The sequence below is a fragment of the Apteryx mantelli genome, chromosome 5, assembly GCF_036417845.1.
Source record: "Apteryx mantelli isolate bAptMan1 chromosome 5, bAptMan1.hap1, whole genome shotgun sequence".
NCBI classification, from domain to species: Eukaryota; Metazoa; Chordata; class Aves; order Apterygiformes; family Apterygidae; genus Apteryx; species Apteryx mantelli.
In genome coordinates, this window is record NC_089982.1 from 81,313,697 (window position 1) to 81,329,412 (window position 15,716).

General features: G+C 48.6%; 1 protein-coding gene across 1 annotated transcript; it reads right to left on the reverse strand.

Moving 5' to 3' along the window:
* Positions 1-2,653: 2,653 nt before the first annotated feature.
* FABP1 (fatty acid binding protein 1) lies at positions 2,654-6,720 on the reverse strand. Its single transcript, XM_013943183.2, has 4 exons — positions 6,628-6,720; positions 5,368-5,540; positions 3,381-3,473; positions 2,654-2,862 (listed from the first exon to the last, which is right to left on the reverse strand). The coding sequence occupies exons 1-4, from the start codon at positions 6,692-6,694 to the stop codon at positions 2,812-2,814; spliced, it is 384 nt and encodes a 127-aa protein (XP_013798637.1). The 5' UTR covers positions 6,695-6,720; the 3' UTR covers positions 2,654-2,811.
* Positions 6,721-15,716: the final 8,996 nt, after the last annotated feature.

Genomic DNA, 15,716 nt, shown 5'->3' on the forward strand with positions numbered 1-15,716 from the left:
CACTGATGCAGTATCAAACTGTGTGCACTTTGCAAGTGACACAGACTAAGTGAAGATCCCACCTTAGGATAAATTAATTAGGATAAACAAGTTACCTTATTTAAAATTAGGAAATGTCTACAGTGCTGGCAGCAGATGGCCATGAGATGGGCCTGTGCCAGAACCTGTTGCATTAGTGTGGGGCACTGGCTGAGTGGATTGCTCTAGCTGAATGACCAGATTCCAGGTAGGAACAGATCTACCTTTACTTACCTTGAGGATGGGCTGAGTCGACCCTTGACTTTCAGCACGTCTGCTTAGATATGCCCAGCTTTGCGCTGAGTAAAAAAGGATAATAAATGGATTGGCTGCCAGTGGCCAGCCATCTGAGCTTAGTAAAGGTCTATAGGCAATGGCTGAAACCCTAGGGAGAGAGAAGAGGGTCAAAGCAGTCTAGGACACTATGAATCCAATTTCATGCTCTACAAGAGACCAGCCAGAGAAACGGAGGAGTGCCAACCTAAACTAACTAGAGGGCAGGAGAAGCTGAGCCTTTGCTTGACAGGTTTCTTTGGGGACTGCTTGTTGTGCTGTCGGTAAAGGGGAGAGAGACCACTGCCCACTGCTCCACCTCACCACAGCTCCTGCTCCTCACCCAGCTCCAGTGTTGTTATTCTGATAGGGTTAGTCCCCTTTCACGCTGGTCGACCAGACTGTTTTCAACTGGATTCTGCTTTGCTACCACTGCGTTTGAGCCTTGTACTTACACGACTGTTGAAGACGAGTGCTGAGGTGGGTCCTGCAACAGACATGATGGCATAGTCTGCCAGGCAGCCCACAGGCCAAGCAGTGGCAGGAGCAGAGCGATGAGGGGCATGTGGGCTGTGGCTATGGGGGCAGCTAAGGGTTCCACCATGTGTTTTTCACCAAATGGAAGAGGAATGGCAAGGTGCCATAAACTGAAGGCTCTGGCTTTACCTAGGCTCCTATGAGCACCAGTATGTCCTTTATCCTTATTGTAACATATGAGGTGTTGCAGGTAAAACCATAAATCCACCCTCCTCTGCAGACAGCGCTCCCACCATGGCCGTGTTCTGATTTCATCCGGGGACTGATGTGTTCTGTGTAATGTCATTAGCAGGTTATGTCACTGAAGACTTCTGCTTCTTGGTTGGAACGGCCCCCTGCCCCCAACATTAAAGCCTGGATTTTTAAATAAAAAAGGTGTTTGCCATCTGCCCATCCATCTCAAAGTCCAGCAGGTTTGCTCCAGACCTTCAGTGACAGCCAAGAGAGGAAAAGTGATCATTTGTTCAAGAATCCTCTACCTATTCCTCAGCAGGAAAGCAAGAAAACAAAGTGAGGGCTTTTCTCATTGTCATTTCTCAGTGATTTCGCTGATGCTGCTCCAGATCCAAGATGTGTTCACAGGAGTCCAACATCTGTTCTTTAGATGCTGTTTATTCATGAATGCCTATCTGACATCCAGTCTATCAAGCCCTAATGATTCAGTTCCCAACATGAGGATCACTTCTCCCTGCAGCATGAAAACCTTCTCTGAGGAGACAGGAGTGATGGGAGAGATGCACAAATTGGTCCTTTAATAGGACGTGTTAGGGTTGCAGAATGAGGTGGGGAGGCACTTGTATTGTTTTCCTAACATCCTGTTCAGCTTTGAGAAGTTTGAGAACATCATCCCAACTAGATATATTACATCAACTGTAAACCCATTTCCCAGTGAAGATTCCCAGTTAGCCTCCAAGCACACAGTTTGGAAATGGCTGCTACCAATGAAGAATTTCCTCTCCCCGAGTGTCAGAAAACCCCATCTTCATCCAGCCTGCCAGAGAGCAATGCCCTGGGGGGTACTAGCAAGAGCATCAGAGATGACTGTGTGGCTCCTGTGAGCAACCAGCGCCATTCTTCTGCTGGGAGAGAAAACCTATATTTCAGCCCTGAAGAAGGAGTTCAGTTCCAGTAACCCAATTTACCAGGCACAGTTTGAAGCGAAACACACACTTAACACCCAAGGAGCATCCAGGGCCCTCCAGCCAGTGGGAAAGAATGAGGAGGAGGTGGCAGTGGGGTGCCTGGAGGCACCCAGGGTTGCAGGGCTGAGTCCTGTTGCTGTCTGGGCAGAGGTGTGAGGATGGGGACAGCTGCCGAGATTCCCCAAATCCTCCCACACTCATCCTACCCCAAGGCACCCTGTGCCCAGCCAGCCTGACTTTCCAGACAGGAACAAAACAACCTCAGGATCGCTGTCACATCACTGTCTCCAGCCATCCACCACCTTCAGCTGCCCTGTGCCTTGGCTCCGTCAGTCACCTTGTGGCCACATTGGGCCACGTCTTTAATAAAACGGGCCAGAGCCCTTTCCCTGGCCCTACGCCTGGCGGGCGCTCCTCCCTCCATCCCGGCAGGGCAGCTGGGATGTACCAGCTTGCAGGACGGCTCCTCGGTGGGCGCCGGTGCCTGTCCTGGGGCGGGCTGGCAGGGTGCTCGCCAGCCCAGAGCACATCCGTGCTGCCAGATAAATGACATGGACGTCTCACACCGGGGGCTGAGCCTGTGCCCTGGCCCTGCCCTTCTACCGATGGATGCACAGCCTCTGCGGAGCCTGTTGCCCAATTTCTACCAGTTGGGGCACAGATATGTGTGAAGGATAGGCACCATGGCCCAGGCAGCTCTTACAACACACGCTCAAAAATTACGTCATTTCCCTATAGCCACAATGAAGAGGCTGATGATAGTAATGAAAAGGTCTTTAATATAAATTTGACTTTAATGGACATATTTTACACAGTAAAATGCTAAGCATGCACAGGATTTCTAGATTCTCTTGCTGATTCTCTTGTAGGTGAGATCTCCCATGGTCATGATCTACAAAACAAATGCAAAGCATTAGCTTTTCATTGTGCATGGCTGCAAACTCTGCATAGAAAGGATCTGATCCTGCACATCAGAAGACAGGACTGGTCCCCAATCTATCTCCTACAAACGGAGTTATTAAAGCTTTGGCTATATTAATGAACAACCCAAAGTAAATAGGGATAATTTGGCATCCCTTATCTGAGATCAGTCTGCCACACCTCTCTTATGTAGAAGTGTCATGTCCAGCCACAAATCCATACCTTAGGGTGAGAACATGATCAAATGTCAATGCCTGCTGGGGACTCGGAGAGTACCTTGTGCATCAGACTACACAAAAACCGCCTTCAGCACCTGTCCACCAGGCCAGCCTAGGCTTCAGACCCACAATGCTAGCACGTGCTAGTCTTTAACACTTCATTGAGGTCCTCAGCATTACTCTAGGGTAGTAGTTGTTGGCTCCATCGGGACCCCTGAAGGCAGCTGTATACACCATTATTGATGCCACTGCCCCTTTCTTCTGTACTTACATGGGTGATGATGTCTCCGTTGAGTTCAGTGACGGATTTCAGCCCTTTCAGGTTTGCCACCAGCCTGTTGTCACCTTCCATCTGCACAATAGCCTGGCAGAAGGGGGGGAGACAGAGACATTAATGTTATTGATGGAGACCATTTCAGCTCCTGTCCTTTGTCCTTCCCCATCATCACTGAGCTGCCACCATGCCCTGTGCAGGCTGCTTGCAGGGTGCTGCTTCCCTGTGATTTTGGCTTTCCCAGGAGGATGAGGAGAGAGGGTTGTGCTATTGGTGACTGCAACACAGCAAGGGTATGGATGTTTACTTTGGCCTTCTATGACAGGGGTGCAAATTTGCCACTGTTTCTACCTCTCTCCCCTCTGGACTGGGACCCACTCACAGCTCCTGCACCATGAGATGCTGGAGCAGCCAGCCTTGGCATCATGCTGGCACACCAGTTTGGGGAGGAGAAGGAAGGCTCTTCACACCCAGCAATGCTGGTGTCTCCGTGCAGCCCTGGGGCTCCTTGGGTCAGTGTCTCCCTTTCCACCAGAGGCTCATTCAGCACCCGGACCAAGAGGGCCTGCACACCTCAAAGTGAAGATCTGTGGAGTCACCTGAGCTGGGCCCGGGGCTCAGATGGGTGCCACATCATCTCCTCTCCGTGGCCTGCCTATTGCATACTGCTGCAGCACCCTCCTTCAGGAGTGGGATGGGAAGCTGTGCAGCAATGTGAGGCTGGAGCTAGTCTAAATCAAGCTGGGGGACAAGATAACGAGCTTAAAGAAATGCAGCCACGTCTGGAAAGCTCTCAGGGGGATGGGCACCTCCACCGAGTCTTCGTCTGACAGGAGTTGCAGGTCTACAAAGACTCCAGCCAGCACCGACACCCCCAGGGCAGCCATCACTCATTATTAAAATTACTCAAGTTAAAAAAAAAATGACAAAAAACATTTCTGTCCATCTGTCTGTGCAGCTATAAGACATATTCATCTGCACTCTAACTGCTCATTTCTGGAAGATAAAACTCTTACAATAGCCGTTCTCCCCTAACTCATGTGTTAGGAACTTCAGCGATGCTGAAAATCATAATATGGCATTTGAGGCTCTCAGGGCCTGATCCTCCAAGCCATTTCTTTGCTTTCAAAAGCCCTTGCAATATCATCTTCTCCTGAGGCTGAAATGAGAGGCAGTATTTGCCAGTGGCACGGTCTTGACATTTTATGAACCACTTTAAACAATTGTCCAGGAACTGGAGCTGACCCAATTTCCAGGGTGATAAATCCTCACCTTGCCAAATCCTCTCACCCAGTGTAAACAGGAGCAGTGAAAAAGGCTACCAGACAAGATAAGAGCCTCTAGGACTTAAAAGGACAGATTTATTGTTTTACGATTCATTGGCTCTCTTTCTTACACCACCTTTAAGTCAACAAAATGAAGATGGGAGGGATGCTTCATGTTGCAATGTGATGGAAAATCAAACCTTTCTCACCTCAAATCTTTGAGAACTTTTGTAGTCACAGCCAGTGTTTTCTAAACTGGCTAATAAAATAGCTTTAGAAATGCAAGACCATGTCTGCAGAGGTGCTGAGTGGGGAGTTTGTACGGTGTTTGGTAAAAGCTAACGGGGCAGGTAGAAACCTCAGAGTCTCAGGCTCCAAGTTTCTCAAAGAGGTTGCTCTGAAATGGACCTGCTCTGCCTGAAAATGTGCACCTAGAAGACTTGCTGAGGACTTGCAAGGAGAAGAGCCCCGGGTGTCACAGCCCCAGACTTGGTTTCAGGGTTCAGCCCTCCTTCCACTCTATCAATCATGCATGCAAACTGCAAGGGACAAAACTAGGCTGGGGAATTACCCAGGTCTCTGCCCACTGTCAGCTTCAATACCTGTGATCTGGTCATTCAGCGTTTTCCTTTGACCCAAGTGTAGGGGGAATGTCTGGAAGGGAAATTTAATGTACCCGAGCACTCACAGCATGGGCAGATGGAGGGCTGATCACTCACCTTGACCTTCTCTCCTGTCAACATCTCCATCTCGCACTCTTCCCCGATGGTGAACTCGTTAGTCAGCACTTTGCTGCCAGTGGTCACAGTGACCTTGAACTTTTTCCCATTCTGCACGATTTCTGAGATGCTCTTGATGTCCTTGCCCTTCTGGATCTGATCGTCGGGAAGCCCTGGCCAGAAACAAGGGCCGTTAGATGGACATTAGAGCTGTCAGTGGGCAGATTGCTGCTGCCAGAGGGGGAAGCCAAATGAAAAGCAGGATTTGAGGGCCTGTGGGACCCCCGGCTGGGACGGTTTCTACTCTAGTGTGGAAAAGCCTTGTCAGGGTGACAGCTCCTTGGCAGCCATACAGCCCTGAGTCTGCTGGGGTGGAAGCATAACAAAATCTGTCATCCAGGACTTTGTGTGAAGGAGTTGGCTGAGAGCAGAACAGCTATCATCTCCTTTGGCCAGTCATCAAAGGGAAAGAAGAAACCCTGTTTTCCTTCCCTCACTGAGTGTGGAGAGCGAAGCAAGCAGACAAAACAGAATAAATCAAGGCAGAAGGAGGGAACCAGGTGTTTTTGTGATGAGATTCAGGGTCCCTCTGAACTAGGTGACTCAAGTCCTCTCCCAGGTCCTGAAGCTGATCTGACACATAGAGCCTCTCCTGCAGAAGTAGTGCGAACCCCTCCTGACTACCTGCAGGAGCCCGTTCCCTGGCAATCTAGTTAGCCATGTCCATCATTAAGCGTCTAAACAAGCAGACTATTTTTCTGATGAATGGTGGAGTCTGGAGACTTGCCCCATCACAGAGTGGCAGCACAGTGGGCTGAGAGGTGGGCTGCTCACTCTCATATTTCACAGCCTGATGGAACAGATCTGTGACTGCCCGAAGCCAGCCGCGTCCTACTGGCTTGGCACGTGTTCGCAGCAGTCTGCTGCAGTCGCTGATCTGACCCCTGGCTGCAGAGACTGCTGGGACCGTTTTCATGCAAGCTGAAGAATGTCACCCAGAGTCTCTTGAACCCCAACCATCAGTGAGAAAGATGCTTTCTCTTCTGTATTTTGAGATGATATCTCCATGCACATGCATTAAAAAAAAAACAAAAACAAACCCTTAGCATTGTAAGGTGACAGACAGAAATATGAAATGAGAAGCATTTTCAACCTATATCATCAACACATATACACAATTAGATTGTTCCAAATACCAGTGGAAGCTACATAGGCACAAGCAGCACATGACACATGTAGACACACGGATCAGACACTCACCGAGGGCTTTCATAAAAGGTTCAAAATTTTCCTGGGACTGGAGTTCATACTTTCCAGTGAAGCTCATGATGGAAAGGCTCTCCGTGCTCCCAACACAAGAGAAGATGCCTTGCTGGCAAGCAGAGCTTGGTTTTATAAGGACCTTTTGCCCTAAAAGTTGGTCAGAGGTGAGATGATGTAATTCTTTTATGGCTGTGTTCAAACATTAACATACGACTGGGCAATGGTCAGTGATAAATTGCTCTATATTTTACAGATCTTGACTTATGATGTGGTGGCAGGGAACGTCCCATAAACCTGTTTTATGGAGGAAGCAACGTGGCATCCATAAACAAACGGGGGAAAAAAACTGTACAGAGAGACTGGTTATCAGAGGAACGAGCCAAATCATCTAATCAGCTTGTAGTCTGGAAATGCACATCCAGAAGAGCAGAAAGTGGTGAAAGATGGTGGCCCCTGGCGCTGACACCATTGGTGTCTCTATTTGCTGATGTGCACACGCTAAGTCTTTAACACTGGCACAAAAAATACTGGCTGCGCACTGGCAGAGTGCAGAGACTGACACTCCTGCAGATGTCTTGCAGTCCTCTTTAGCTGTGGGCTTTGGTATAATCCAGGGATATGTAGCACTAGTCACAAAATCATTATGGTCCCCTAATGAAAAAACAGGAGGCAAAATCAAATCCTGGACTTGATCTACTCCAACTTGAAGAACGCATTTTGAGTTCAGGCTCCATCCCTCTGCCCTTGCCTCCACGATGGGGTTTGGCATGGATAAACGCACTGGTGCCATTAGTGATTGAGCCAAGGCTGTCATGAGGAGTCACTGCTAAAAGTCCCTCTAATCTTCTTTCCCCAGAGCAGGCACAGTTACTCATCTACCGACGAAGCATCTCTTCCCTCATAGCTGCATTTCTTGCAGATACTGCATCAGGAGTCTCCAGACTGCACTTTTTTCATCCATCCAAGGCAAGACCTGGGTCTGGGCTCCTTTCCCAATGTGCCCTCATGGCCAAGCATCCCAGCTCTCTGTGCTTCCTCCGAGTGTCCACCCTCTGGGCCAGGACCCGCCGAGCTTGGCTTCTCACTTGCACTTCTCCCTTGTTGTCCAGTGAATTCCTCCTCTCTCCCAAAGCTATCAGCTGATGTTTCTTTTCCCTTCTGGCCCATATGCCTTCTCCTCTTTGCAGTTCTTCCATTCTCCCCCTTCTTTGCTTTTTCTTTTAGTGAAACCCCAGGTTTCGTGCCTGGCTCCCTCTAATCTGGAGATGCTGCTCTGTCAGAAAACAGAACAAAACAAAACAAAAACTGTCTCCTTCCTCTCTCCCCAGACAACAGCCAGACAGTTTTGCAATGAAAAGTTACCGCCCAGCTCTACCGCCAGCACTCTCCCCTCTCCCCCACCTCCCGGGACGCTCTCCCTCTGCTCCCTCTGCTGCGGCAAGAGACACTGCTGCGTCGAGATTCAGCCTCGATTTCTAGGTAATTAGTACAGCTGGCTGCTGCTCACAGAGGCAGGGCAGGGAAAGCTCCTGCTGCTGGGGAGGGTGCAGGGGTGTCCGGAGGGGGAAGGAGCCCCTGGGTGCCGAGCCGAGTTCACCGAGCACCTGGAGCATTGCTGAGTCAGCGCTTTCTCTGGGCTGCTTTCCCCTCTGCTCTTTCCAATAGGAATTACGTCACCTTAGGATTTTTATTTTTTTCCCCCTCCCTGCAGTGTGGGTGAGCACCCCTGGAGTCATGATGGGCTGTAGTGCCACACAGGCCCTTTGCAATGCCTCCTTCATGTGCACGGTGTGAGTCTGATCTCAGCTGGGGCCCGGCCACCTCCGAGGGCAGTGTGGACCCAAGGCCAACCGCTCTGCGGCAGCCAGAGCCAGCAGGTCCCGTCTCTCTCCAGATGACGTGCACCCAGCATGGGCTACCTGAGACCACACGTGTGCCTCTTGAGTGTCTGTGCCATGGGCCTCGGGCTGCTCCCACAGACAATTTGGGTCCCCAAGGACTCTCACTCTTCCTTTGCATATACGAACGTGAAAAGCTACCTGAATATTTTTGCCTCTGACTCATTTAGGAGCTCAGTACTCCCAATGCCCTGTGGTACGTTAACCATGGGAATATATTTACACTGCCGTCATAGCAGCCTGCAGTTCCAGTTTCATTCACTGCTCAGTGAGACATGCTCCTGGACCAACCGCATCTGACCATGTCCCACTGCCGGGGCAGGCGCCCAACTCTCACCCATTCTCACATGCAGGCTGGAGAGAAGGGGTGGCCTCTAAACCAGTAGGGAGGGACTTTTCTCATCTAATTTCAGCCATGTGCAGCACAAGGACTGCCTCTGAGCTCCCGTCTAGATGAGCCAAAGGAGAGACACGTCATAAGCAGTGTCCCAGGGCTCCCTGTCTCCCTCCAGCCTCTATAAAAGAAGCCTGGGTCAATTGCAAACAATTAATATTAGGCAAAATGAATCCAATTTTAGGTGCCTCAAGCAGCACCTGGAGTTTTCCCCAGCCTGACATCCCAGCCCCCGCAGATGCCCCTGGCATAGGCTTCCCCTGCCAGATGCACGCTCATCTTGAAAGGACGTGCAGGCACCAAGCCTCACACTGCTGGTGGGACTTTGGCCTGAGAAAAGACTCTGCAAACCTCCCAGGTTTTGGCCCACACACTTTGAAATGGTTGACGAAACAAAAAAAACAGTTTAAATGCAAGTCTGGAAAAGCATCAAGGCTTTCTTCATCATTTCAAACATTCCAAACTTTGGTATTTCCAAACATCATGCCATTCCAGCATTTACATCCAAGCTGGAAATTTCTTCCCCTAGACTCAAAATGGGGAAGTTGTCTTTTAAACCAGGCATGAAATGTTTTTGCTGATCTTATTACTTACTGGTTGGTGTAAGACTTTAGTGTTCCCTGCACTAAGATAGCTAGGAGCTGAGCTGTGAAAATGAAGCTAGCAATTGAGTTTGCTGACTGAGACAGTGAAACTCTGGAACAAACCTTGATTTAAGTGGAATAACTGTAACCAAACACTTCAGTCTATGTGATGCTTAATGTAGTTAGCTGAACCACTTAGAAAATCATTGGGAATTGGGTGAGAACTTCCCCTGGGTAGGCCAGTCTCATAAGGTCTAGGTGTCTCCCACCAATGTTAAATAATTGTCCAAGGATTCTCTTGGTTGTCAGCAGAAATGGGCAACTCATGATATAATTGACCCCACTTCAGATCTAAGTTGTTTTCTGCAGGTATCCTCCTCTTCTCATTTATTGTGGAGAGATATATGATAACTATGCTTCTAACTTTAGTGTGTTGGGTAAGTATGGGCGATGGAGGTAGGAGTAGTAGAAGCAGACAGTGAGTACACTTAGATGGGTAGGATTCTGGAGAAATATCGTCTGCTCTTGGTGTGTGCTCCAGCAGGATTCATTCTCCTTTGGATGTCTCTGAGCTGTTTATCGTGATTACTGCTGGCAAGTTTGGAAATGCAACCAACTGATACTTGTTATAATTTACTTACAGTTATCAATGATCAAAAATAAAATCTCTCTGTTTTGTCGCCAAGTGCTCAGTGGATTCACGTTCTTTTATTTCCCCTAGTAAAGACATGCAGAAGTACTTATGAAAAAGGAGAAGAAACCCTCACTGAATGAAATTTGGCCAGGGTAATTATTATCTAGCCAGGCTTGCTGAGCAAATGGCAGGTAAGATAAACTTAATCTCAATAACAAAGTTCAGAATACTTGTACATCTCCCCATCAGAATACAGGATCTTTTTAAACATGAGGTCATTTTAACTTTCCAGGGTCAAGAAATTGCACCTGATTTGAATTATCACAAGGCTGCCAGGTGACGGTTTGATTAAAACTTGATCCGTAGCCTAAAACCTGGATCTGTTCTGTAAAAAGAGAAAAGGCTCAGATCATTTTCAAAAATTATTGACGAGGCTCTGTCTTGCAGAAAGCCAACAGGCTCCTTGGAGTTTAAGTCGCTTTGAAAATAAAGCTTAGGATCTTAGAAGCTGCTACATGAAAGGATCCAAGCGTGCCATTTCTGCTTTTTGCACCTGAATCAATGATATGGACATGCAAAACTTCTCAGCTCCCTTCTAGCCATGGAGGTACCAAATTCTCTGTGTCCCCAGTAATGCTGGTCGGGAGGGACCTCTGGAGGTCTCTGACTCAATCTCCTGCTCCAAGCACGACTGTTGCTGATGCGAGATTTGCTCAGCCGTGGCTTTGTCTGGCCAGTCTTGACGCCCTCCTCCTTTGCCTCTTGGGGTACCCGTCCCAGGGCTGCACCACCCACCTGTTGAAGAACATATTGTCCTCTTCACCCAAACCTCTCAAAGTGCAGTTTGTGGCCATTGCCTCTTCTTATATCATCTGCCGTTACCAAAAAGAGCTTGGGTCCATCATCCTTGTACCTGCTCTTGGAGAAGTTGCAGGCTGTGATCACCTTCCCTCACCCTCTCCCAGGCCTGGCTCTAATGAATTAAGCACTTGTGTCTGAGTGTCCATCAGGGCAGAGATGGAACCCAGGTCTCCCTCTAAGTGGGGAATAACATTCAATCTTTTTCCTCTTTTTCTCAGGAACCTGATGAGTGCGTGTGTATCCTTTGTCCAGCAAAAGGCCTTTCTCCATGGGGATTGAGAAACCACCATCTCACATGTCCTGCAGCCTGACAATTTGGGCATTATCATAGGGGACAGGATTTTGACTCTCCCCTGGCTGAGTGGTGTCCCCATGAACCTGGCTGTTGCAGGGGCTGGCCAAGAGATCTGGCTTCAGGGCTACTGTGGAAAAAAACCCTTTTTCTGCCCCTTCCAGTTTGAATCAAAGCTCTGATTTCTGGAGCTCTGAACTCCAGAAGGGACTTTACAGCTGGCAGTGCTGCATGGAGAGAGACACTTCGCTGCAGCCAAGGACTGGGTGCCTGACAGCCTTGCAGAGCCTTTGCACACCTCTGCATCTCCTCTCTTGCCTCTTCTTATCTATCCTACCAGTGACTCCCCAGACTTCATGCAGCCTTTTCTTTCACTTCAGTGCTTTGGGAAGCTGGGACTGGGCACTGCACTAGGATTTACTTAGCCAAAAAAGCAAAGGGCTACAAGCCAGGGCTTTTGCTGATTCTGTCATGGGTTCCTTTAGTGCAGAGCCAGTTGGGCATCCCCAAACCCATAACCATTTTTGAAGAACTTGGTCATCAGCTTGTCAATCACAGATCCACTGCATGAACTTCCCTGTGTCTCAAGCCATATTACTGCTTGGGTCTTCATATTTCTGTTCTGGTTGGTCTCCTGCCCAGCTTGGTCTCCTGCCCAGTTTTCACGTCTTCGGTCTGGTTATTTGTAACTTCAAGGAACAAAGGTTTCTTTAGAAGGCCACATGGCTGCGTTGCTTTGAAAGGTTAGACGGCATGGGGATAGACATTGCTGCTACTTTAAACCCTTTGCCCATCTTGGCTTCCACTAGGTTTTCATTGGGCTTCATTACCAAGATAACACTGACATGAAATAAGGCACAATTCACAGCTTTCTCTCTCTTTTTCTTTTTAAAATGGCCTTGATGGTCTCCTGGAATCAGCATCAGGCTGGCTGGCTCCAAGCTGTAACTTTCAGGTTGCAGACGTGCAAGCACCAGTTCAGATTGTCTAAGATTAGATTATGCCAGTATCAGAGCCTTGATAAGCCTGCCGAAAACGGCAGCTTCTACAGAGTACTGCTGCTTGATAACACCTCTGATTAATGCCAAAATCCAGCAAAGGGCAGCCCTCGGCTCTTGTCATCTTATTACAAAGGTCCCAAAGGGAGCAAAGGCCCTGTAGTGCTTCTCCCAGGGCAAGGCAGCATGAGATTTTTTTGCTGCCTTAGCTTTGCTTGCCACTGATTACCTGGAGAGCAGCGCTTACAGAAGAGCTGGCCTTTGCTGCTAAGGTCTTGCCTTATAGCAGTAACCCAACAGCTAACCAGCGCTATTTTGCTTGTGGCCATAAGTAAAGGAGGAAGCAATCTGAGGGTGCCATTCTTTGCATCCTAAGGTACAAGTCTCAATTTGATCAAATAAAAGGCTTGCCTATCCCCACTGTGCTGCAGGGGCTCCTAGGGTACCCGGCTCAGATGGAGACATCTGCACTGCAAACATGTGAAGCAGAATGAGATAACCACATTTGCGCTACCTAAATGTTGCGCTACTTCATTTTGGGGGGCTCTTCCAGATCTTTCTCACTTAAGAATGTAACTGCTAATGGCTCCATTTCTTTCCCAACATTTTGTTTCCTTGCCTTGGGACAAACCAGCTTCATAAGCCATGAAGAAGGCAGCAAAAAAATCTCATGCTGCCTTGCCCTGGGAGAAGCACTACAGGGCCTTTGCTCCCTTTGGGACCTTTGTAATAAGATGACAAGAGCCGAGGGCTGCCCTTCACTGGATTTTGGCATTAATCGAAGGTGTTATCAAGTGGCAGCACTCTGTAGGAGCTGCCGTTTTCGGCAGGCTTATCAAGGCCTACAAGCGGTCAGATGAACTCCATCCTGGAAAGACACCTGGCTGTCACTCTGGGCATGTGCTCACCTCTTCAATTGGCTGGCCTTCTCCTTGATCCTGATTTATCAAGCATGGAGGCTCACTTAATGACTGCTCACAGTGCATGACAGGTAGTTAGTCAAGGATAGTTACTCAGGCTCATACAGGCGTGAGGAGGAGCGTGTGTCTGTGTGCCCTGCCACTTGCACCTGGGTCCTGATGTACAACCCATCCTATCACAAACGTGCACTGCATGAATGTCCCATTCCTTAATCTGGCTTTTAATAGATGTCATATAGTTGACTTGGTGCCCCACACCCATGATAGCTAAAGGAGCCGCACGCGCCAGGGTGATAATCACCTTGATATCTCCGCTCCTTTGGCACAAAGGGACACCCTCCAAAACAGGCAAAGCCCTTCAGTGCCAGAGAAAAATATTCCTTGAGATCCTGGCTGAGACAGAGGGATAAAAGGCAAGAATCAAGGGACACCCCAGTGTCAACCTCTTCTGCTCCAAAGTGAATATGCAGTTGCTCTGTGCCAAAGACCAGTGTTCTTGTCTCTTTCTAAGCTAAATGTACAACCACAATGCATATTTAAAACAAATGTAAGGTCCAAAGAAAGTCCCCTATGACCTTCCCTAGCAGGTGGTACTCCTCGGCTGGGGAAAACAATGACACAGGAGTGATGCACAAACCAGTGGCTTAGTGCTCAGATACGACACTGCTGTGAGGAGGGCAATGTAAGAGATTGCATGGGCACCTGAGAGCATTAGAGTTTTCACCAGAAACCACCTCTCCAGGGCTTGCTGCCAGTGAGGTATTCCCCAGGAAATGAACACAATGCAAGTAAGACCAAAGCTGTCGACAAAGTCCAGGATTGCTACAGTCCATGTCCTGCTTGGTGCTGTTGCTTATGGGCCACACCTGTATTTAAAACACCTCTGTGAGCACAGGTATTCCCCCTTTATGCATAAAGATCAAGTGCACACAGAGACTGAATGACTTGCCCAAAGTCACCTGGGAAAGCTCTTGAAGCAGATATGCTGTAACTACTTAGCCATAAAAACATCCTCCTTGTCAAGTCTCTGGTGGGTGGCAATAGGGCCTGTATTCCTGTGTGAGTGCAGATTTTGAGATAAAATTTGGCCCTAGGGTTTAATACAATCTTTGACATAGTAGGACCAAATTGCACAACCTTCTCTGGTCAAGAGCATCTTCAACATCCCCTCACTGGAACAAGCATTGCACAATCTCATCCTCACGTTTCCCTTTCTGCTCTGCCTTTACAAGTGGGTCTTGCACTTTGGTCTACAAGAACTAACCACCACACGGATGTCCTTGGAGCCTATTGTGAAATGCCTCATGGCAGGAACTGCTGTCACACCCAGCTGTGGTGAAAGGGCTGACACGCCTGCTGCGGTGTTTCAGCTGTGGGTGCTCCTTGCCCTGCCAGATCACTAGAGGTGAAGGTGGAAGTTCGTGTCTATTGTACTTGCATATGAGGACAGGTGTCATCCCACACGGAAGTCTTATCTCAGAGATCATGTCAGCTGAGTTACCTAGAATTTACACTGGATTTAGAAAGAGGGGAGAAGAGCCATGTTCACCATCGCAAAAGGCAGCTTCTTGCACTTTGTTTCATTTGCAACTGTATACTTCTGCCTTATATTTCCCTGACATGAGGCATTAACATATGATTCCGGATGCATGTTTGTGCGTACAGCTGCAGACCCACTCTGCAAACTTCTACAGTTCCCCATGCTGCTGTGGATCCTGAACCTCACCAGCATGTGGGCCTGCTGACCTCTGAGAAAGGCAAAACTGAAGTGTTTTGGTTTCCAACCAAAACATGACAGCTTTTACCTGGAACCACCCCTGTTTTCACTGTGAAAGTTCATACTTCTGTGTAGGAGAGGGAAGGGGACAAAGGACCTCTTCATCTATCACCAGTGTCAGGCTTATGTACTTTTTCTCAGACAATATAACATGCTTCCCACTGGGAGCGTACTCTGTACAAAGTAGTAAAAGGCATTGCAAAATACCAAACATCCTTATCATCTGCTTACTGGGTCTGCCTAGAGTTGGTTCAGACATTTATAGATCTGGAAGCCTTTGTTTGTGTACAGTTTGCAAACACCGGGCAGCTCGGGTTGAGGCACAGCGTGTTTCTTTCGCTAGCAGGAGAGAGAGACAGGACTGGGAGAGAAGGGGGACTTTTTTGTGTCATTCAGGCTTATCTGATGAGTCTTCATGAAACTGCCATCTTCTGGCCCTGATTGCAACCAAGGAGTTTTTGATCTTTAAACGAGCTAGCTCCTGAGCAAGGCAACTACACCACTGAGGACGGCAAGGTGAAAGATACCCCTGTGGTCAAAGCTGGCTCCGTCCATCCGTTTGACCATGTCTGTGTCGATCTCTCCATGGTGACATTCTGAGTTCAAGTCTGGTGGGGTCTTATGAGAGCCGTGGTCTCCACACAACAGCTGTCCCCAGAGGTGGTGATGCAAACACCAACATCTGGCAGCCTTGTGCCTGCACTGAGCTACTGCGCCCTTCCCAGCGG

Coding starts and splice junctions, on each gene's coding strand:
- FABP1 (XM_013943183.2), bottom strand. CDS start 6,694: ATGAGCTTCACTGGAAAGTATGAACTCCAGTCCCAGGAAAATTTTGAA. Junction 5,541..6,627: donor ACCTTTTATGAAAGCCCTCG/GTGAGTGTCTGA, acceptor GTTTCTGGCCAG/GGCTTCCCGACGATCAGATC. Junction 3,474..5,367: donor TGACAGGAGAGAAGGTCAAG/GTGAGTGATCAG, acceptor CCCTTCTGCCAG/GCTATTGTGCAGATGGAAGG.